The 23,142-nt window shown below is 44.1% G+C and overlaps 1 protein-coding gene and 1 long non-coding RNA gene across 4 annotated transcripts; one reads left to right on the plus strand and one right to left on the minus strand.

The window, feature by feature from the left end:
* Positions 1-9,710: 9,710 nt before the first annotated feature.
* Positions 9,711-14,921, minus strand: SOSTDC1 (sclerostin domain containing 1). The gene is made up of 2 exons (XM_072650824.1): positions 14,318-14,921; positions 9,711-11,108 (listed from the first exon to the last, which is right to left on the minus strand). The coding sequence occupies exons 1-2, from the start codon at positions 14,565-14,567 to the stop codon at positions 10,693-10,695; spliced, it is 666 nt and encodes a 221-aa protein (XP_072506925.1). The 5' UTR covers positions 14,568-14,921; the 3' UTR covers positions 9,711-10,692.
* A 213-nt stretch (positions 14,922-15,134) lies between these two features.
* LOC140532398 (uncharacterized) lies at positions 15,135-22,535 on the plus strand. 3 transcript variants are annotated; one of them, XR_011976498.1, is made up of 3 exons: positions 15,145-15,534; positions 15,929-17,220; positions 17,999-22,535. It is a non-coding gene; the product is annotated as an uncharacterized lncRNA (long non-coding RNA). The 3 variants fall into 3 exon arrangements; XR_011976497.1 differs by lacking the exon at positions 17,999-22,535 and having other exon boundaries at positions 15,929-16,021; positions 16,108-17,393; XR_011976496.1 differs by lacking the exon at positions 17,999-22,535 and having other exon boundaries at positions 15,135-15,534; positions 15,929-17,393.
* The last annotated feature ends 607 nt before the right edge of the window (positions 22,536-23,142 follow it).

The following is a 23,142-nucleotide window of genomic DNA, read 5'->3' on the forward strand; positions in this document are numbered from 1 at the left end:
TGATCACCTAAAACACTCCACATTGAACCTGGGGTAGTGAGGAGTTTCACAATTATGTGAGATGAGTGTTCTGTAAATAATCATTATTTAATGTTTTTAAATTGAAAGTGAATTGGAACCACCCATCAGTGTCTCCTTATAGCATTTCTTCTAATAATCTCATGTTGTGTCTGCCCTTGTATGATTCATATGCATTAGTTGTTTGGGTGTTTTCTTAGTGACCAGTTTCTACCCTTGTCCTGAGCTGGAGAGTTGGGCTACAAGATGGCATCTCACCTATGTTCTAGTATCTCATTTTGTTGTGTTTCTAGCTTTCCACTTCATGTCTTAACTATCATCTATCTATTTATTTGTTCATTAGTCCATTTATCTGCTCCTTCATTTATAAGTTAATTTGTTTATTTGTGCATTTATTTTTCTAGTTATTTTGTTCAGAGCTATGATTTCATTGGTGTAGAGGGTTCCTGGAAAGGAAAACCCCTACACTAACTCAAGTTGTCAATTGTTCTACAACTACTAGTCTTGGGGATTTGTTTGGGGCACTTATAAATTAAGTAATTTGCAAGATCACATAGCCATCGATAGGGGCAGGATTTGAAGCTAGGTATAAGGATGGGAGTTTTCACTCTTCTGTCATTTAAACAGAAGGCCCAGACTTTTGGATTGAATCAATCAGAGGTGTGATCTAGGTGTAAACAAGTCTTCCACCAATGAGGAGTAAAATGCTTTGAGGAGACAGGTAGGAGACTCAATGAATAGAGCGATAGACCTGGAGTAAGGAAGACCTGAGTTCAAATCTGGTTTCAGAAGTTCACTAACAATGTGACTCTGGGCAAGTCACTTAACCTCTGCTCACCTTAATCTACTGGAGAAAGACATGACAAACCACTGCAGTATTTTATCAAGAGAGCGCCTTTTAAACTTTTGAAGAGCTGGATGTGACTAGACAACAACAAAGTGCTTTGAGCATTAGATAAAAGAAGATGCCTAAACACAGAAACTATCTTGGGATTGACCAAATCCGTCTGACACATCTCAGGACCTATATATAGCTGAACTGGACAATTCTCAATCTTGCCTTGTAGACTAGTGATGAAGCAGACTCAGTCAAGAGCCTGAGGAGGGTTTACTGGGGCAAAAGGGGTCAGAAAAGTATTTGTGTTTCCCCTCTTCCACCCCAAATACATACCAGGCACATCTTCCAAACTGGGTAATTTTGGGAGATAAATCAGAGCCAACAGAGAGGTCTTATTGCCAATAAGAATCTATAGTAATGTTTGATAGCAGAATCTGAGAGATACAAAGGAGACAAACTAGACACATAGAGAAAAGCCAGGACTCTCCAAGGACACTGACCTTCAAAGGGAGGTAATATCCAAAGGGATGCTTTGTCATCCTTCTGTTATTTACTTTTCCCCTATTCTAGAGATGGAGGATAAAGTTCCTTCTCCTAAAATCACCTGACAAAAGCTTTGAATGGTTGATGGAAATATGTAAAGTAAGACAGAACTTAAAAGAGGACAGTATGGCTGCCATATTGAAACGATTAAGCGGCTTCAGGAAAGCCTTTATCTCCTCCCATCCTTTCAGAAGGTTTTATTCATGAAGGTTCTTTTCTTGGAACTCACCACCAACTATGAGCCTGCATAAGAATGAAGCCCTCAGCCAGCCACAATGAACCAATGTGCAAACACAATAGCATTTCATCTACTCTCATGAATTCTTCCGGGAAACAGACTTTCAGATCATAAATAGGGGAGGTTTTCATTAGTAAGTTGTTCCTCATTGACCTACTTGCTCCCAAATTTTTTGGTGTAAAGTTCCACTTTCTTCTCAAGCTTTTCATCTCCCGTTGGAGCAGCAATGCCAGTTAACTTCCCCATGGCTCTGACCTTGGCTCTGAAAGGCATGAGGGCTTCTCACATTGGCATCTTGCATTATTTCTGGTGTTGTCTTCATTGAATTCTTTTAGGGGTGACAAATGGTTTTAATTCTTCACAGTTCCCTGCCAGAGCCCTACAGAGAACTAGAAAATACCACCTCTTAACTAAGGAAACATTACAATGACTCTTCAGTAGCAATGGAGTACGGATGGACCGAAATTAATTTGGAGCACGGGGTGGACTATGGAATAATGTATTCTCCATTGGAAGATGACTTTGAGTTCATCTTGTCCAATACTTTCATGTTAGAGACGAAATCAGTGCCTGTAGGAATGAAATAAAGACCAACCTCACAGAGGCAGCAAGGGGCCAAACTGGGCATTTAGGGCAAGCATTTGGAATTGTCTTCAGAAATCAGTTATTCATAGAAGTAAATGGATCTGAGCAGGTAGAGATAACAAGATGTGGTGGCTGATTAGGGGCAAGGGATGAAGGAGAGGGGAGAGTTGAGGATAACTCCAAGGATACAAACCTAGGGGAGTGGAAATGGGTGGTGTTCTTGGCAGGAAGAGGGGTGTCTGGGAAAAAGACAGGTTGAGAGACATAGATAACCAGTTCTGTTTTGCAGATGAGCTTCTGCTGCCTGTGATGCTTTGTGGTGGCAGCTGGTGATTGGTGATAGAGAACACAGCTCTCATTGACATGGTTGGGAAGACTTTCCTGAGCTCTCCCCAGAGTTTCCCCACTTCTTCATGCCCTGTTATACACAGGAGCTGCCATTATCTTCATGAGAAAGGGGTTTCTCTTTTTGGTTTGACTTTTGCTCATGTTAATCACGAGCCCTGCAAGGTAAGTGACCTAGAGTCCTGTGAAATTGAGTTTGGGTGTACAATGGAACTGAGAAAAGCAGTGAGTTATCCTTCCATTTAGCAATAGCTTCTGATTCCATCTAGTAATAATAATAATATTCTTTGATATAATACTTTACATAGATAATATCATGTGATCCCCACTACTAGCCTGTGATGAAATATTTTAAGATGAAATAACTGGGGTAGACTAAAAGTAAGGGACTTGCTCAGTCTAACATCACCAGAAAAGGTCCAAGAAGGGATTCAGCTCTGACCTTCCAGATGCCAAGTTCATTGCTTCATCTTCTTTATCAGCATGGTATCTACTTATCTGGCATTGGACAATGGTTTTATGTGACCGGTTATCAATCGTTAAGTTATTGTTTCTAGAGAGCTTTAAAATGCTCTTATTCTTAGTAGTCTCAATTCCCTTTTCACCCCTCTGCTACCATCACTGCATAAACACAAGTGAGTCACCTTAGACTGAATGCCATTGCATTTGGATCCATTTCCAGGGTCAGTATGACCTAAGAATGTCACACTTACTGACCCACCTTTTGGCAACAAGCTTCTTTCTCTCTTTTGCCAGGGAGCTTCTCAGACAGCTGGTCTAGTCTCTTGCCAGAATCACATCCAAAGCCTTCCCAGCTTGGTAGGTTGTCCTCTGCTGAACTCAAACCCATAAATTTAGAGCCCCCAGGAACAATGAGGAGAGTTAGACTTTCATACAGAATTATAGTATCACAGAATCTCCCAGTTAGAAGGGCCTTCCAAAGCCATCAAACAATACCCGAACTAGTCAGTTATCCATTGACATCACACCCAATAGGTCATGAATGGTCCAAACTTTTCCTCAAGATGTTTAGGAAGATGCAGCTCAATATGTCTTGGGGTGACCCACTTCAGTTCTGGATTGTTTTAATGGTTAAACAATGTTTCTTTTTACCAGACTTAGATTTAAGATACTTCTACCTATTGTTCCTGATTCTGTACTCTGGGAACAAACAGAACATGTTCCATCCTTCTTCCACCTGATAGCCCTTCAAATATTCCAAGACGGCCCCCGACACTCTCCAATTTATCACTGTCTTTACCAGTTTAACCCATGGGAGACAGGGGTGAATTGCATGCTTCTGTGAATGCAGAGGGAGATGTGATTCCTGATTGTAAGAGAGAATATTGAGCGAGATACCATCTACCAGAGTTTTTCAAGAGAGACATGTGGACAGAGGACTCTCTGTAGGGACAGAGAAAGGATTGTGGAATGGTAGCCATGCATGAGAAACCAATGCTATCCTATCCCTGCATGTATTTTAACTTCTGAAATCAACAGGACAGGCTTCCCTCAGAGAAATGATTGTTCTTCTTAATTTCATTTGAGACAAGATCTCATCTTGCTTTCATATAAAGAGATCATTTACTCTGTGTATTTATGATACGTTCTAATCTCATAACTTTTCTGACTTTGGTTTCCTATTTTGTTTGAACATGGAGATTAACTTGTTATCGCCATATATGTTTTGTGTGTATGTGTGTGTGTGTGTGTGTGTGTGTAATTAAATTAGTATTTGGGGTACAGGGGCTAAGCAGAGATACCCTACCCTTTCAAAGCAACAAGAGGAGCAACATTTGTTCCGTACCTAGCATACTCCTAAACCAGATATAACTGAGCTTTTTAGTCTACTGAGACCCCTAGATCTTTTTCTACTGGCACTTAGTAGGCACTTAATAAGTGCTTGCTGACTGACTGTCTACTTAATACTCCACCACCTTGTACTTATGCAGTTGTGTAAGCTTGAATTAACTCACTCTTTAATACAAAGGTCATGATCCCCTTTCCTGGGTCTTAGTAGATCGAAATCTCAATTATGTCTTTCTTGTTGTTGTTATTCAGTCGTGTCTGACTCTTCATGACCCCATTTGGGATTTTCTTGGCAAAAATATTGGAGTGGTTTGCCATTTCCTTCTCCAACTTATTTTACAGATGAGAAAACTTAGGCAAAAGGAGTCAAGTGACTTGCCCAGGGTTGTGCATGTAGGAGGTGTTAGAGGCCAGATTTGAACTCAATGAGTTTTCCTGATTCCAAGCTTGGTACGCTATCCATTGCACCACCTAGATGCCTTTCCTCAAGTATAACCAGTTGAAAAGTATGCTAGATGCAAAACACACAAAACACAAACTCCTTCTCTGGATTCTTTTAAAGGAGAAGGTGGCCCTGTTATACAAAGACTCTGGAACCTTTCTCAAAATGCATAAAGTAAAACACATAGGACTGTCCCCCCTCCCTGCCCCCCCAAAAAAGAAAGAAATCTAATTATATTGAAATGCAGTTATCAATTCTTTTTTTTTTAGTTCCGGAAGAACAGCTAAAATCCTTTGGTTTAATGAGGTGACAAATTTGGTCAATTGACTCAAACTCCTTTGAAAGTAATTAAATCAACCCTTGTGAAATATAACTCAGACCACCAAAGCCGTGCTGTTTTGGTCAAACCGCTCATGCAGCAGTCTTCTGTGCAGCAATGCGGTCTCTTCTAATAGAAAGAAAGATTTCACTTGGGAAAGGGAAGGATTAGATTTATTGCTGATGAGCCCAAATGAGAGAAAGTGGCACAAAGTTATGGAGAAGTGAGATGTACATATAACTATATATATTATATATATATATATCTATATAGTTATTAAAAGCTAGATTCCTGACACAAAGGATCAAGTATATTAAAGCTAGGTAAAAGAAAAGAAAACAAAAACAAAAAGATTACGGTGTGACAGCCTAGATGCTTCCATATTCTGTACTGCCTTGATGAATTAGCCATCAATTAGCCTAGTAAGAACACACTCCCTAGCCAACTACTTGTATCAAAACTACCCATTAAAAAGACCAAGGTGTGAATGACCCGGAGTCACTGACTTAAGGAGGTTTTGCCAAAGGGGAAAACAGCATCAGAAAAGGTCTTTGAATTCAACAGATTTAACATAAATATTTGTTGAGTGTTGGCTATGTAGTAGACAGTGCCAAATGCTGCTAAAGGTACAAAGACCCTCAGAGACCTTTCATTTTATTGAGGAGGAATGTGAAGGAGCTGGGGATGTTGAACATGGAGCAGAACAGACAAGATGACCACCTTCAAGCATCAGAAGAGAAGCCAAAAGGAGGACTGGATTTGCTCTGTTTGGCACAAGGAGACAGAGCCAGGAACTGTGGGAAGAGCTGCGAGGAAGCAAAAGGAAAAGCTCCCTAATAGCAAGATCCACCCCAAAGTGGAATGGGTCACCTTGGAAGGTACTTTCCCATCCTTGAAGGTCCTTGAGCACAAGCTGGTCACCTTCTTGTTGAGGATATTGGGTAGAGGACTCTTGTTTAGCTGTGGATGGGGCTAGATGCTACCTGAGGTCCTGCCAACTCAGACTGGTGATTCTGTATTGGAGATGTCCAAGATGTTGGTTTTTCCCATCGAAGCCACAGGATTTCCTTCCTGTTAGGATCATTGAATTTAGGTTAAGGCACTTCCATCAAAAGGCCAACTCATTCTGCTTTAACTAGTAGTTGCCCTCAGTCATTTTCACTCCCCTTCCAGCGAGCCATAAGCGATAGCTCTGTCCATCTGTACTGGAGAGGACACTATTCCTTTGATGAAGGTGCCAAAGATTTATTCAGAAACTCTTCTCCTGATGCAGACAGCTCCTGCCACTGCTGAGAATGAAAATAAATAGGAGGGGGAAATGTACTGGGAAATGGGGAGACTACCGATGAAATGAAGTGTGAAACTCAGAGGCTGCTCTGCAAAAATCCCGAAACTTTCTCCTGTCTCTGCTGTCACAGAAGAGAAATACCTCGGCACGCCTGCCAACTGTCGGGGAGCATCAAAAGACGTGTCTTCTGGTCTGTGGTGGAGCTAGGCATGCAGCTCGCACAGCAGGACTGCTATGAATTTATTTTTAATGAAGTTTCCAAACCTGCAAGGTGCAGGCTCTTCTTGCCACTGGTGTTCTTGCAGCATGCAGTGATTCCACAATGTTAGCTGTACAGTTTACAAAGCCTGCAAGCACCAGGACCCACTACAGTGTTAGGAAGGCAAGCAACCCCGTGGGGCTGACAGAGATCTGAGAAATTAGAAATCTTTTAGGATAGATGCTCAGGCAAGTTTTTAACATGTAGACAACACACACACACGCATGCACACACCTAGTGACAGAATGTCTGCTTGGCTCCTAAATCTGTCGGCACAATTCAGTTTAACCTGGAGCTATGTTTATGTGGATGTCAGTGAAACAAAAATCAAAGCCTATTGCCTACTCACCAGGGAAGGAAATGTAGCTGAGGAAGAGGATGGGGCTTTCTATCACAGGGAGCTCCTTGCTGGTCCTCTCCCAGATGCCCCAGATGGAAAGTGTGATTCAGCCAACTTTCTCTCATGGAATGCTTGAACCTCCTTTCTTCCTTAATGCTGAACTTCTTCAGAAGGATGCAAAGGGCCAGTTTTGAGTTCTGCAGTGATTTCTGAAGGATCTATGAAACTATTTCCAGAGTGGGCTGATTCCAAGTTGCCTTTACTCCCCCCAGGAGAAGAGAACTTGAATCTGATTTGAAACTCATAGCAAACTCTTTAACTCTGCTGCAAAATGCCAAGACTTTACTCAACAATGTGAACCATGTGAGGGCACAGAAGCTGGGAGTGCAGGATGACAGCTTGGCTCTGGACTTCTACTGTTGCCCCCAGGACCCAGCCCTCTCCCTGCGAGCTCCAAGTTTGAACCCCGCCTGCCCCAGTCCAGGGTCAGGTGGTAAGAGACATGAAATTAGGTGCATTGGATCATCAATTGTTCCTTGTAAGAAGTATTTTATTACTTTCAAGTGTATGAAGAGCAAATTGAAATCATTTAGCAGTGTTACTGCATGGGTCATTTCAGATCTGAAAGAATGAAAGGATGTGAATGATTGATGTGGATTTTTGGTACGTGCTTGAAAAATCTCTTTCCCTGTCTCTCTGTCTCTGTCTCTCTCTCTATCTCTGTCTGTCTCTCTCTCTCTCCCTCTCTCTTCTCCCCCCTTCCTTCTCCCTTCCCTTCTCTCTTCTCTCTGTTTCTTTGTCTCTCCTCTCTCTCTCCTTCTCTCTCTCTCATTCCTTCTTTCTCCTCTTCCTCCTCTTCCTCTTTCTCATTCTCCCCCTGTTTCTCCCTCCCTCCTTCTGTCTTAAGTATGTCTGGATTTGCAGTCAGAGGACCTAGGTTTGAATCCTAGTTATGCACACTGAGTGACCTTAGGTGAGTCATTTGCTTTCTCTAAGGTTCAGTTTCCTAATCTGTAAGGTGAAGGATTTGGGCTATATAGTCTCTAAGGTCCCTGATAACTCAGTCTGTGATTCTTTAATTTGCTTAGAATTTGCAAACTGCAAACACAGATATCCCCTAGTTCTGGCTCCTTTCTTTTATGGAAGAAGAAAGTGAAGCTCCACAAAGGGAAGTCAGTTTTCCAGTCACACACACTCAGTGGCCCTGGTGGGCCTGGGATCAGCTCTCCTGGCCATTAACACCTTTCTCTCCATTGTAACACATCACTCCCTTTTCCTATGCGGAGGTAATAACAAGACTCACAGACAATGCTCACAAAGGGCTCTTTGTCCTTTGCCTGTGCCATTACCTTGGGCAAGTCACTTAACCCCCATTGCCTCATCCTGGGTCATCTCCACTCATCCTGATGAATATCTGGTCACTGGATTCAGATAGCTCTGGAGGAGAAGTGAGGCTGGTGACCTGCATAGCCCTTCCTCACTTAAAACAAAGTCAACTGCAAGTCATGTCGTCACTTCTCTGATGGCATGGTCTTCTTGGGCAATGAAGGACGAACACACCTGACTCTTGTAATCATGCATAGTTGCAACAGATACATTATCTTTATGCTTCAGATGAGTAGACTGAGGCCCAGGGAGGTTACATGACTCACCATGTGTCACCCATCTCATATGGGGTTTGGACTCAGGTTCTCTAGAGTCAAATTTGGTTCCTTTCCCTGCACCATGTTACCTCAGTATAGGAAATCTCTCCAGAATTCAAGGACCACCCATCCCAAGTGACTCTACTGTGCATCCGTGAAGGGAAATACAACACTTCTGAGAGCTCCTCAGTGTGAATCTCAGCTGGATATCACACCCAAATTGTGCACATGGTTTGTAAGCACTTGTGAATGTGCATTACTGGATCAGTCCTTATCTGGATATTTTTTTCTTTTATTGTACACAATGCATGGTTGAATTCTGAGTCACTGGTGAGGTATCAGGGGACAGTGAGGAGATCACTGGATTTGGAAAGAGAAGACCTGGATTTGAATCTCAGCTCAGCCACTGACTGATCTCTGAACCTCATTTTCCTCCTTTGTAATATGGAGGGGTTTTATCTTCCAGCTTTAATCCTATCATTTCAGACTCTTTTATCCTGCACTTTTCCCATCATATCCCACTCAGTTAGCTTAGTCCATGTCCACGTAGTGGGAGGAGACAAAAGGTACAGACTGACTGCTTGACTGATTGAATCTATTGCCTTGGGGTGGTGTAAATAAAATCTCAAAATTCCAAGTTCTCATTAGAAATTGACTCCCCCCCCTCAAAAAAAGTATCTACCTACTCTCTTTACCTCTGCAAAGTCCCATTTTGGATTTTTAAAAAACTAAATTGACTAAGAACCTTCTACTCAAATAGAACTGTGAAGATATGAATTGGAATCCCTTCATAACACCCAGAATCACTACGGTGTGTGTGATCAAGCTACCATTCTCCTTGCCCCTCCCGCTCCCACATCTCACACACAGGAAGACAGACCTGCATGAGTCACCTAAGACTTTCCCAGCCCTCACACCCACTGCCATCATGTATCCTCTTAGCACAGAAACTATAATGAAAATGTTCCTGGGACTTCCTGACGACTAAGGAATCTCCCCTTCTTAATGAGGTAAGTGCTTTAATTCACACAGACGCAGACACCTTCTGACAGCTACCAAGGCCAAAAGATCTTTATGTTTATTTTCGCAGGAAGAGGTCAATGCAGTTGAAGGTCACTGGCCCTCCCTTTGAATTGCACAGATTAAACAATAAAAACAATGACATATTTTAACTTTTACAAAGCATTTATATAAAAAAATCCAAACTATTGATAAGGTTCACGATGAAAAATATATAATATATATTTATATATAACAAGGAGACTAAGACATTTATCTTACATATGTACAAGATGTATACTCATTTTTTTTTGCTAACTCAAACCACAAATCACGTTAAAATATTTAGGTACATGAAAAAGCTACAAAACATAAAAAAAGAACATTTGGAAAAAACCACATGTCCAAGCTCATTAAATAATTACACTGACAAATAAATAGTGATTCTGCTTCAATTTGCAGCTGCTGCCATGCATTTCTGGCATACCATGATAACTGGAGGGGAGCATGCGAGTCATGACTTCTTACCATGAACTTTGGAGAAATCACTGGGTCTCATTTGGAGCAGAAATACCCAGCATTCATTAAAATACTCAACAGGGGCACTATTTCTTGATTCATGAAATGTTCCCATGAAAATTCACAGTGAAGCACCTTTCTGAAAATAAAACACAAGTGAAAATTCATGATAACACTTCTTCACCTTTTGGGTCAGATTAGGGGGCAGGAGGGAGTCACAGAACGGCAAGGCTAGTCTTTCAAAAATCATGTACATTTCAATTTTCATGATGGGTTCTGAGAAAAAAAGCTGTGCTTGTATGAACACCCATCCTGAAAAAATCCGAAAAGGAAAAACAATTGTCCCCAAGAAGATCTTTATATATCAGCGGCCTTCTTGGCTTGACTGAAGCAACAAGCAGAGATTTGGAAGAGAGCACACAGCAATGGAAGTCTTCCATCTTGACACAGTGTGATCTGTAGAATACAGGATCACCTATCAGTCCCCTGCAAGACACCACTGACTCCCTAGCTCAGGCTGTGCTTGCTAGCTTTGCTGGCTCGTTTCCTCTCCTTGTGATGCTGTGCAGGTTTTGCGGGTGACATGCTCTCGTAGTTGTGGCTGGACTCATTGTGCTGCCGAGTGTACCTCTTGCACTTGCAAGCGGTGACCACGGTGATCTTGTAGGTCCGAGTGCTTCCATCCTGACACTGGAGTTGGATCCTCTGGGTGCGGGTCTTGTCATTGACACACCGCCATTCCTGGGAGCTCCTTCGGCTCCAGTATTTAGTGCCAAAGCTTCCTCCGATCCAATTGGGGAGTACTGGGAGTGGCAAACACTCCCCAGCACACACCAGCTCCTTGAGGGGATTGATGCTGGTACATTGGCCATCAGAAATGTATTTGGTAGAGCGCAGCTCTCGGCAGCCAACCTGAACTCGGCCTGCAAAACATAGAGAAGGGAGAGGGGTTGTGGTCAATGGCTCAACAAAAAGAAAGGATTCCCAAACCAAGTCTGCAACAGCAAAAAATGATCCTCCAGTGATGGTGGGGCAATATCAGAGTAAGAAGCCACTACAGAGGTCTTGTAGCCGAAATATCTCTAATACTTACGAAATGTCTTGGGGGCCTGAAGTCTTAGAAGTAAGTTGGAGGCCATATGGTCACTCCTTCTGGAGTCAGAAGGCCCTCTCCTGCTTATAATGCATGTGCGTCCCTGGATAAGTCACTCAAAATCACTAACTAAGAGTGAGAAGAAACCTTAGAGGACATCTAATTCAACCCCTGTGTTTTACAGATGAGGAAACTGATTTGCTTGGGGTCAGTCAGTGTGGATTTGAGATAGGATTTGAACCCAGGCCTTCTTGATTCCAAGTCTAGTACCCCAAGCACTTAGCCTCCCTGCCTCTCAGTTTGCTCCTTTATAATGTGTGGAAATTGGACTAAATAGACTCAGATTCCCTCCATCTATGACCTTGTGCTCCTAATTGCTTATCCTACTATTAACTCAAAAGAAGCCTTAACTACTAAAAATATGCACAAAAGTATGTTCATTCAGCAGCTGCTAACATCCATCAACTTACTTGTCTTTCGTGTGACTTGCTTGACTGAGGTGTTTTCATCCATGTGTTTGGTACAATTTGATCTCCCCCATGAAGAGGTTATCATGAATCAATCCCATCTTGTTGCTTGAATTTAAGGAGATCATACATCAGTGCACGAATCTGCCTCTCCTCTTTGGAATTAGATCACTTAATTGGAGAATCACACGTATCTTTATAAATTTCTAAGCTGTCATTTTAACCAATAAGAAATTGTAATGGCCAATGTCTGATGTTCCTTGGTCTAAAACATCAAAACACCCAAATCAGAAAGGGTTGGTTGCCGTAACAACATGACTTGGATTCTCCTGGATTTTATTACAAAGTGTGCAGCACAGCCAAGAGAACACAGTCGAGGGAGCCATGATGCTCATTCCCTGAATGCTGCTTGCAGAAAGCCAGAGCAAAATTAGTGGCCTTGTTTTGGGATCAGTGACCACTGTCCTTGCTGATGTTCCCAGTGCAGTAAGTCTAACGCAGTAACATACCTGGGAGTGATGTATGACCAGAACATACAATAGATGTCCTTGCTTTACAATCAAAGAAAGACCAAAGCAGAAAAAAATATGGAAAAGGAAAGCTCAAATGTTAGAAGTTATTTAAGACATCTGAAAAGGTTTTCCACCTGCATTCCTTCTTCCAACATTGAAAGCTAACTCCAAGGCAATGACTGGGGGGTATTGCTTCAGCCTAGAGATGTGACTAGGGTGGGGATGTTTCTCATTAGGTGGGTGCCCCAAGGTGGCTTCCCTTCCTATAGCTGTGCTGGGGAATGAACCTGGAAGCAGTTGATCAGATGCTGGGGCCTTTTGTCTATTGTAGCTCTTTGGAAATAGGCTTCCCATTTTTGCAGTGACAGTTCACTGACGATGAATGTTCTGTGCACCGATCAGTAATCTTGTAATAAGCAGAGATTTCCTGTGCACTCAAAACCACCCAGGTTCAAGAAAGTTGACACACCTTAATCTGTGTGGAAAGACATGACTGACTCTCTCTCTCTCTCTCTCTCAATCTCTCTCTGACACACACACACACACACACACACACACACACACACACACACACACACACACTTTTGCTACAACTTTCAGGGTAGAAGCTACTCTCATAGCAGAAGGATAGACTTGAGGAGGAGGAGGAAGGGGAGGAGGAGAAGGAGGGGCTATGGCTCCAGACAGGAATTATACTCTATACCCTCTCTCCTGTCTCTAAAAGCAGACTGGGCCAGGCAGGCCAACTCCCCTGAGTAGGAGCTCCCCGAAAGTCACACTCAGACTGAAAACAAAACCCAAAGATGACTGGAAATTAAACGAGTGGAAGAAGAGGGGCAGGTTTCCCCTTTGCCCCATTCTCCCACAGACATGGAAGGCATGAGAGGTGGTTCATGGACTAAACATTCAAACAAAATCTGAAACCTTCCGCTAAAAGTTTTACTTCCTTTATATTGAAATTAGCATAACATTAAACTATTTTGTTTGATAGCTTCTGAATGGTCAGTCAGATGTGGGAAACTCATATTTAGAGCTGTCCAGACCTTCAGGGTCATCTGGTCACAGGTTGAGAGGCACAAAGGACCTGCTCCCTCATTTACAGAGGGGGAAACTGAGGCTTCAATTTAGAACATGTCCTCTGCTTGGCCAGAAACACTCATTTCTCCGCCTGCTTTACACACAGTTATGACCAGATATCTGTGGTCTGTCCTTTCCAGTCCTATTAATGTGCCTGGGATAGACAGAGTAAAAGGGGAATGAAAATCTATAGCAAAGTTTGTTTTATTATTTTTTAAAAGAAGAAAGAAATCTTGATTTTGTGCAGCTATGGGGCACAGTTCTCTTCCTGGAATCAGAGTGCTCCACCAGGATTTGCACTTGGCAGTCTGCACTGGGGATGCCAGCACACACACACACACACACACACACACACACACACACACACACACACACACAGAACATACTCCCTCTCTCTCACATACACACTCACACACACACTCACTCGCACACCCCGGGAGTTCTTTAGGGGGAGGACCTGGCCAGACCACCCTTTCCCCACACGTGCTCTCCCAGGGTCAGTTTCACAAAGCTCTCACTGTGTTCCAGACGCTGTCAGTGCTCGACAAGGAATTCATGTTTCTAAACAGTGAGATCCCTCCCAGAAGAGATCCGCGAGTGCTTAAGAACCCATCCCTAGAAGTGGGCGGGCGTGCCATAGCGGGAGACAGTACCTAGGTAGTCCGAGGAGGGGGGGGGGGAGGGGGGCAGGAAGAGGATGGTGCCCGCACTGGAGGCCCCCACCTCCTCCTGGGCAGCTCCAGACCTGTGCCCCGCAGCTCGGAGCCCTAAATGCCGCTACCACCGTCGCCGTCTCGCTCCCGGATTTCAGTCCCGCATCTGCCCGCAGGCAGCCACTGCTCAGGGCGGCTCCAAGCCACCTCGCTCGGTTTCCGCACACTTCCCCGTGGATCTGTCCCACATCCCGACCCCCCCAACCCCATCTCCTCCCGCCGGACTCAGCCCCTCGCAGTGACCCGCCCTCGGACACAGCCCACACTTACTGCTCCGCGCCTCCAGCCCCGAGGTGGCACCGCTGCCCGGTAGGCGGCCGCCGTGGCGAGCCTGATTCAGGGCACTGCTGTTCCCGCTGCCTCCGAGGCCGATGGCCGGGGCTCCCCCAGACGACCCCGCAGCCGCCTTCACCACGTGAGAGTACAGGAGCTCGGTGGCGTCGTTCTTGAACCCACAGCCGCCTCGGGCGAGGACACACGCCAGGAGCACCAGCGCTCCGGGGACTGTGGGCAGCTGCATGGTGAGCGGAGACGAGACAGGATGAGACGGGACGAGACCTGACTGCGTCGGGGGCGACGGCGGGGCAGCCCGCCCAGAAGGCGAGGGGGCAGGAGGGCAGGAGGGTGAAATGCAGCCTCCGCTCCCCGTCTAACTGCCTCCCTGCCTGCTGCGCGTCTGGCTCACTGTCGCTCTGCCCAGTGCCCGTCTGACTGGCTTAATGTGGGCCCCTCCGTATATCCACCCGTCTCCCTCTCTCTGCCCGCATCTGCCCGCTGCGTAGCACTGTCTAAGTGGGAACTTTCTCCTGCCTCCCGTCATTTATAGAGACTCGGGGGGCTAGGGGAGGGAAGTCGGAGGGGGCGGGGCGGCGCTGGCCCGCCTTCAGGTGTAAAGTGGCCCTACTGCAGGAGGAAGACGGAGGCGGTGGGGGGGCAAGCAACCCTCCCTCCCTCCTTTCTTCCCTTTCTCCTTAACTCCTTCCCTCCTGCCCAGGCGTGACCCGGCAAATGCATCTTACCAATGAAAGCACAGACTGGAGGAGAGCGGGAGAGGAGGAGCCTGGGATCCAAATGCGCTCCGAGGGACAGCCGCCCCGCCCCACCCCACCCCCACCTCCGCCCCTGTCCCCTCCTTGCATTCTTGCGGACGTTTGTTGGCTCACTCCGCCCTCTCTTCTCCGCTCTGTCCTCCTCGGCTGAGCCACCAAACCAAGGGCCCCTACCCTGGCCCTCCCAGAATTTTATCTACAAGATGAGGCTGTCAGACGGATGGGTGAAAAGTTAACTAGGCACAGTGGACTTGCTAAGACCCAACTTTTAAAACATTCAGTGTATACAAATCAAAAAGGCCTCCAGATTCATGGAAATAAGGCAGCTTTGATCTCCCAGCCTGGTGCGCATTTGGTCATTTGTCACCCACGATCTCTCATGAATTCATTTGGACCAACGATGATCTGACGGCACAGCGCAGTGCGGCAAGCTGTAGGGTGAGAGGACCTCGGTTCAGTTCTTGGCTTTGCCGTTTACTTGCTACCCTTTAGAAATCACTTTTCTTTTCTAGGTCTCAGTTTCCTCATCTGTAAAACGAGGGGACTGACCCCTGAGATCCCTTTAGCGTTGGATTTAGGATCCTATTCCTTTATGTACCTCATTTCCTCATCTGAGAATGAGGTGCCTCTTAGCTGATGGGTCCCTTTCAAGTCTGTCTGTGATGTCCAGAATTAATTTCACAATTCAAATCCACAATTCCACCGAGTGGAAAGGAACCAGATTCTGGGGTGCTTCCTTTGGGATACACACCTTATTACTAGTTCATAACACCTTGCTTTTCACAGCTCTTCAGGCTTTGCAGAGTCATTGCCATGTATCCTCTCATTCCAGGCTCACCAAGACTCTGAATGGGAATGGAGGAGACACAACTGTTCTGTCGTTTTACAAAGGGGGAAATGAGGCTGACTTGCCAGGAACAGGAGAGTAAGTATCTGGGAAGAGATTCAGAAGTCTATGTCCTGGACTCTAAATCCCAAATCTCTACCCCTGTCCCCCTTGTCTCTGAACAGTCCTTCAGGTTCTACTGGAGAGCCAACATCTTGCTCTGTGATCTGACATGGAATGGAGGCCCAAGGGATAAAGGCCCTACCCTCTTCTTCTAACCCTTTCCAGAAGTCCTAAAGTTCCAGCTGCTCCAGGAACCCTTCCAGCTGTGGAGAACATCTGCTCTGGACCTCTTTGCAGGGTTAAGACTGTTTTGTTGAGTTGGGCCCATGAGTGACTGCTAGCCTGAAGGCCTGGTGCTATGAGTACTGCTGTTTTCTCCTTTCTGCTCAGCGCTGGACCTACTTTCAAACAGTTTTAAAAAAATAGCTTCTTCAAGCACATTTAATAACAGACCAGCCATTAGATTTGAGAAGCTCGGAAATCACCTGATCCAATCTTCTCATTTTACAGGTAGGGAATTGGGCCCAACAAGAAGAATTTACTGCCCAAGGTCACACTGGAGATAAGTGACAGAGTCAAGATTCTACCAAGGGCACCTCGAATTCAAAATCCAACTTCATTCCATCACATCACACCTGCAGGCCTTACGCAACATTCTGGAAAAAGCCACTGGAAAGCAATGAACAATTTCCTTCCTCTGATTTTGACAGAGACCTGCTGATACCATTTCTCCCCTGGAGTGAGACAAACTCAAACCTTTCTTCCAAGGAGCATTCCCAAAGATTGCTATGACATCCAGAGGAATGGGCAGAGGTGGCAGCCTTTGGGAAACTTGATCTCTCTGATCAGTGACCATCAATAATTGTGGAAATAATGCCCATGATGTGTCTAAGTAGGGACACTCTTATTAATCTCAAAGTCTCTACAGAAGGAATAAAAAAAAAATCTATTAAGCCTCATCTAGGTGCCAAGCTCTGTACTAAGCACTGGGCATTTAAAGGTCAAAACCATACAGTTTGTGCTCTTATTCAAATGAGTTCACATTCTAATGGATAAGACAACATAGATATGGGACTAGAGGCTAGGGAAAGAGGTTTCTGGGAAATACAGCTGTGATGTAGTGATCCAGATGGCAGTCAGTTGACAAACTTCTCACCAGGAACAATGGCTGGATGGCAGTATTGTGAAGGAGGAAGACAAGGGAGGAGGGACATGAACTCTGCAACCTGATGAAGGTGAGTCAGCCGAAGGACCGTGAAACTGTCGTTGTCTACTGACTGTATCTCACCTTAATGTGAGAGAAGTCCAACTTTCCTGTCGAGAGAGGCTCTCCCTTCAGTGTTCCTGAGAATTCACTCAGGATATTAGCATTGTATTGTAAGCCTATTACAATAAATTACTCACTGAAGCATGGGGACCCAAAGGTCCATATTGGTCCTTCCTCTTCACTTTCAGGGAGATTGTTTTTGATAAATAGCGATGGGCTGTTACAATCACTCTGAGACCCCAGTTAGGAAAATTCCTAACATTTAAAGCAGAGATTGGTCTCTCTGCCCAAATGAACATTTATACTTATTTCTAATTTAACCTCGGTCCTTTCGGTAGGTGAGGCAGATTTTAGGTTACTGGAAACATTTGGGTAATGAAACAGAATGAAAGAATCTAGTGTCTGTGGATAGACAGGAATGAAGAGGGAGGAAGGTGGAGAAAGAACCGACCATTTCTTAAGAATTCCTTTGACTCCAAGGTGCCTGTGGAGCCAACGATTCTGCTTCATACCTTCCTTCCTTCTCAGCTCAGTCTTCCCTTTATACCTCAGGAGCGTGCTGGAATGTCAAGGTCGCTCTAGCCTTTCCAATCTAGACCTTTTGAATTTCTCCCTCTGTTTCTGATATAGCCACCCCAAATAATTTCTTCCCCTCTCCTCTCTCCTCTGACAAAATCTATTTCAAGCCTCCTTCCCTCTTCCTTGGTATCTCACTTTTGTCCTGTGCCATTATCATCTGTCCCCAGGTCTTCGAAGGAAGCTTTAGCAGAATATCCAGTTCCTGCCTTGTCTCCTGCCTGGAAAGGATGACTCAGGGGATTCTGATGTACAATTGTCAGACTTCTTTCTAATAAAGCAAATGGTGGCCATACTCACTCTGATATTAAGTCAAAGTTAGCATTGTAAATAGCTAACATTTGCAGAGAAAATTTTAGTCTATAAATTATTTTACCAATATTACCTCAAGTAACTTTCATGATAGCCCTGAAGGTCTGTAGCACAGGTATCAACCTCATGATTTTGGAGGTACATCCTGAATGTAAGAGGTAAGTGACTGTGGGCACATAGAAGTAAGAGTTGATCTAAGTTTATGAACTCAGGTCTCTTCTGACTTCTAATCCAGCCTTGCCTTCCATAGTGACCAAGTCACCTTTGCTCCTTAGCCTTCTTTGACTGGTAATGAGTCCCATGTCTAAACCAATGTAAGGGGTAAACAAAAAGAATTAAAGGACTGAAAGAACCTAAGGCGATACCAATAGCCCAGCCTCAGACCCCAGCCCTCTTTCTTTCCTTCTGATGCATTAGCTCAGTTTCCTATGGGTGATTTCAGCTGACTGACTTCAGTCTTTTGACTGTGACTTGGTTTCCTCATCAATCACACAAACTTCTTTCTCCCATCATGACCACCTGTCCTGCTCACCATGGAAAAATTTAGAACACAATCAAATGAGATGCAAGTCAAGTAATAAACTGTAAGTGTGGATAAAGATTTGGAGGGCTGCCTGGTTTGAGATCTTAAAATGTTAAGTGTTTTATCTGAATAAAACATATTTTGATTGTATTTAGATGAAAGATGGAAATTAGAGGAAGCCTCCATTATGGGATCTCAGTAACCCTCAGGGAGTGGTTGTGGTCTATAGTGGATGGGAGTCAGCCTTGGGGCCCAGAAGACTTGGGTTCAAGCCCATCCTCAGCCAAAGTGACCATCTGGCCCGGGGCAAGTCATTTAAGTAACTGACTTCATGGTATATTTATTGAAATGGCTTCCTGGAGCTGCAGGCAGCTCCAAAATGGTTATGGATGTGTTGCTGAAATACATATTTGGGGAGAAAATATCTCAAACAGGTCAGGGGTGAGCTCAAAGTTTTCTGTTGGTGAAAACAAAACCATGATAATAAAGATGATAGCAGTAGCTAGCATTTATACTGTGCTTTCAACTTTGCAAATCACTTAACATATCTTAAGTGGAGGCAGCTAGGGAGTGCCATAGTGCACAGAGCTCTGGTTCTGGAGTCAGAAAAACCTGAGTTCAAATCCAGCCTCTGACACTTACTAGCAGTGTGATCCTGGGCAAGTCATTTAGCCCTGGTTTGCCTCAGTTTCCTCACATAGTGAGTGCTATATAAATCTTTATTCTCTTCCTTCTTCCCTTGTCACAACAACCCTGGAAGGGAAATGCTATTATTACTCCCATTTTACAGATGAGGAAACTGAGGCATGAAGAAGTTAAATGATATGCCTAATGCTCCGCAGCTGGTAAGTGTTTGGGATCACATCTGAACTCACGTCTTCCTGCCTCCAGGTCCTTTGTTGTACCTATTGGGACATCTAACAGTGTGCCCAACGGAAATGCTTATTTATACAATTTTTCTTGTTTATCTCTTAAAATGTTTCATATAAATAAAGGATCCAAAGGGATCTGGGAGGTCATCTAGTCCAATCCTATTATTTTTCAGGTAGTGAAACTGAGACCCAGAGATAAGAAATGGCTTGGCTGGGATCTATTGGGATAAAAAAAGAAGAAAGGGGAAAAGGAGAGAGGCAGAACAGATAGAAAGGAAACAGTGGAGGGGGGCAGTATAAGAGAAATGGGAGAACCTTTGTCAAACATCTTTCTGGTTTCTTGTTTTTCTATTTGTTTTGTTTTCTCTGATGGATCCTCTCAAATGAAAACCTAGTACCCTGGACAAGGAGGGAGATTGGAGTCACTGGCCCCAGGCTTGAATCCCATCTGGGAGAAGTGACCGGCCCTGGCTGGCTTCTTCTGTAAATGAGAAGCTGAATGACAAGACTCCTGATAATCTTCCAACTCTGAGCCTGTGCTTGCAGGGGCCGGGGGAAAGTGAGAACGTGTTGCTTTGACCAGGGAAGATAGGGCTGACTTGTAAACTGTATTATCACAGTATAAATTGTCCCTGTGCCTGACTCTCCAGTGGGTTTAGACAGAGGCCGATGTTAAGGAAAGCCTCACATCTCTGACAAGCAGCCAGGAAAGAGCAGACGAGGGAAGGCCAGCCTGGGTGGGGTCTTATGCATTGAAGGGGAGCGCGCCTGGTCCAGCAGGCACTGAACTGCCATACTTGGTAGTCAGAGGGAGAGAATCAGCTTCACAAGTGGTGCCAAGCTCAGCTCAGCTCAGCTGTGCATGGCCGGCCGCACCCAGGGGTAACGTGCCCTCCAGATGCTTTGTCAGACGTTGGCTGGAGCCCTGACAAGGTGCCTCTCCCTGACGCTCAGTCTTTCCCAGGCCTGAGCCTTCCAAGAGAGCCCAGGAGAAGGTCACTGCTGTCACCCTCTGTCCTCTGACTGAGAGTCATCAAGGAGGAGAGTGGCTAACATATTAATGTAACCATTTCTTAAAAGCTCTTCTCTTTTGAGCAGATCCGCTTGGAAATTCTGGCAGGATTTCAGTGCTTTCTTTAACAAGTGTCTGCCAACCTGCTCTTTGATCCAGAGAAATAACCATGTAATTCAAAACACGGTCAAAAGCCCTTCCAAGGATCCCAGTTTCAAGCCTCTTTCTTCTGACCAGCCTTTCCCCTCACACCATAGGCCCAGGAAGGAGCCCCGGCTCTTCCATTGGACCAAATGAGATGATACTTTTGAAGTCTGTCACACAGTAGGTGCTTAATAAATGCTTATTATTAGTGCCATACCAATTAAACTATCAGACAATTACTTTCTAGAGCTGGATAAAATAATATCAAAATTCATTTGGAAGAACAAAAGGTCCAGAATATCAAAAGGACTAATGAAAAGAAATGCTTGGGAAGGTGGCCTAGCGCTACCAGACCTCAAATTGTATTATAAAGCAGCAATTATCAAAACCACTTGGTATTGGCTAAGAAACAGAGAGGTAGACAAGTGGAATAGACTTAGCACTCAAGACGCAGTAGGCAAGGAATATAGCAACCTCCTGTTTGATAAACCCAAGGACCCCAGCTTCTGGGATAAGAACTCACTGTTCGACAAAAATTGCTGGGAAAACTGGATAACAGTGTGGCGGAAATTAGGCATAGACCCATATCTGACACCGTACACAAGAATAAAGTCCAAGTGGGTACATGATTTAGGTATAAAGATTGATACCATGAATAAACTGGAGAAGCAAGGAATAGTGTATTTATCAGATTTATGGAGAAGGGAAGAATTTTTTACTAAAGAAGAGATAGAAAGCATTATGAAATGCAAAATGGATAATTTTGATTACATTAAACTGAGAAGTTTTTGCACAACCAAACCCAATGCAACCAAAATTCGGAGGGATGTAGTAAATTGGGAAAGAATTTTTATGGCTAAGCTTGGGGATAAAGGCCTCATTTCTAGAATATATAGAGAACTGACTCAAATGCATAATCATACAAGTCATTCCCCAATTGATAAATGGTCAAAGGATATGAACAGCCAATTTTCGGAAGAAGAAATTAAAGATATCTATAATCATATGAAAAAATGCTCTAAATCACTTTTGATTACAGAGATGCAAATCCCAACAACTCTGAGGTACCACATCACACCTATAAGATTGGCAAACATGACAGAACAAGAAAATGATAAATGCTGGAAAGGATGTGGGAGAGTTGGAACACTAATTCATTGTTGGTGGAGCTGTGAGCTCATCCAACCATTCTGGAGAGCAATTTGGAACTATGCCCAAAGGGCTACAAAAATGTGTATACCCTTTGACCCAGCAATATCACTACTAGGACTGTATCCCCAAGAGATCATAAAAATGGGAAAGGGTCCCACATGTACAAAAATATTTATAGCAGCTCTCTTTGTAGTTGCCAAAAACTGGAAGTCAAAGGGATGCCCATCAATTAGGGAATGGTTGAATAAATTATGGTATATGAATGTAATGGAGTACTATTGTGCCATAAGAAATGATGAACAAGAAGACTTCAGAGAGGCCTGGAAGGACTTATATGATCTGATGCTAGTGAAAGGAGCAGAACCCTCAAGAACTTTGTGCACAGCAACGACCACAGTGTGCGAGAGTTTTTTCTGGTAGACTTGGAATTTCGTAATAATGCAAGAACTTATTAAAAAAAAAATCCCAATGGTGGATTTCTAAGGCAAAATGCCTTCCACAGTCAGAGAAAGAAATATGGAAGTCATTCACAGAATGTAGCAGATCATGTTTGTGTGTATGCGTGTTTTTGTGTATCATGTTTTGATTTGTTATATGATTTCTTCCATTTATTTTAGTTCGACTACATAGCATGACTATAGTGAAAATGTACTCAATAGGAAAGTATATGTAGAACCTATACAGAATTGTATGAGGTCATGGGGGGGAGGGGGGTAGTGGGGGGTAGGTGTGGGGGGGATAAAATCTTAATTTTATGGCAGCGATTGTAAACCATTAAAAATAATAACAAATAAATAAATACTTATTACTGACAGACTATTGTTGACATTGAAATATCCTTCCCTATTCTTTTCCTTGTTTTCCCTTTAAAAAAAATTTCACAGAATTCCTTGACTCAGAGCTGAGAAGGAGCTAGACCAACCCCATAGTTTTTCAGAAGATAAAACTGAGGCCCACAAGGGGGGAAGACATTGGTGAAGGTCCTCTAGTTTGGTGGGAGAACAGAATCGGATTGGGCCCAAGTAGGTCAGGAGGTGAAAGTCATGATTGTGGCCAGCGAGAGTCTGGTGGGAGCAGTCATGATGGAGCCAAGGTTGGTGCTTCGGCACAGCTGGAATTGGAAGGAAGCTACCAACTTACCCATCTTGACTTTTACCCACTGTCCTTACGCCCAAACTCTGGAACCAAGCAGCACACATTTAATCCAACAGGTCAACAGAGAAGGAGAGCCCACCAATAACTTTGCAGTTGATCAGTACTTTCCATTGTGTCCAACACTTGGTGACCCCATTTAGGGTT

Source organism: Notamacropus eugenii, chromosome 3, assembly GCF_028372415.1.
Source record: "Notamacropus eugenii isolate mMacEug1 chromosome 3, mMacEug1.pri_v2, whole genome shotgun sequence".
In the NCBI taxonomy this organism is placed as follows: Eukaryota; Metazoa; Chordata; class Mammalia; order Diprotodontia; family Macropodidae; genus Notamacropus; species Notamacropus eugenii.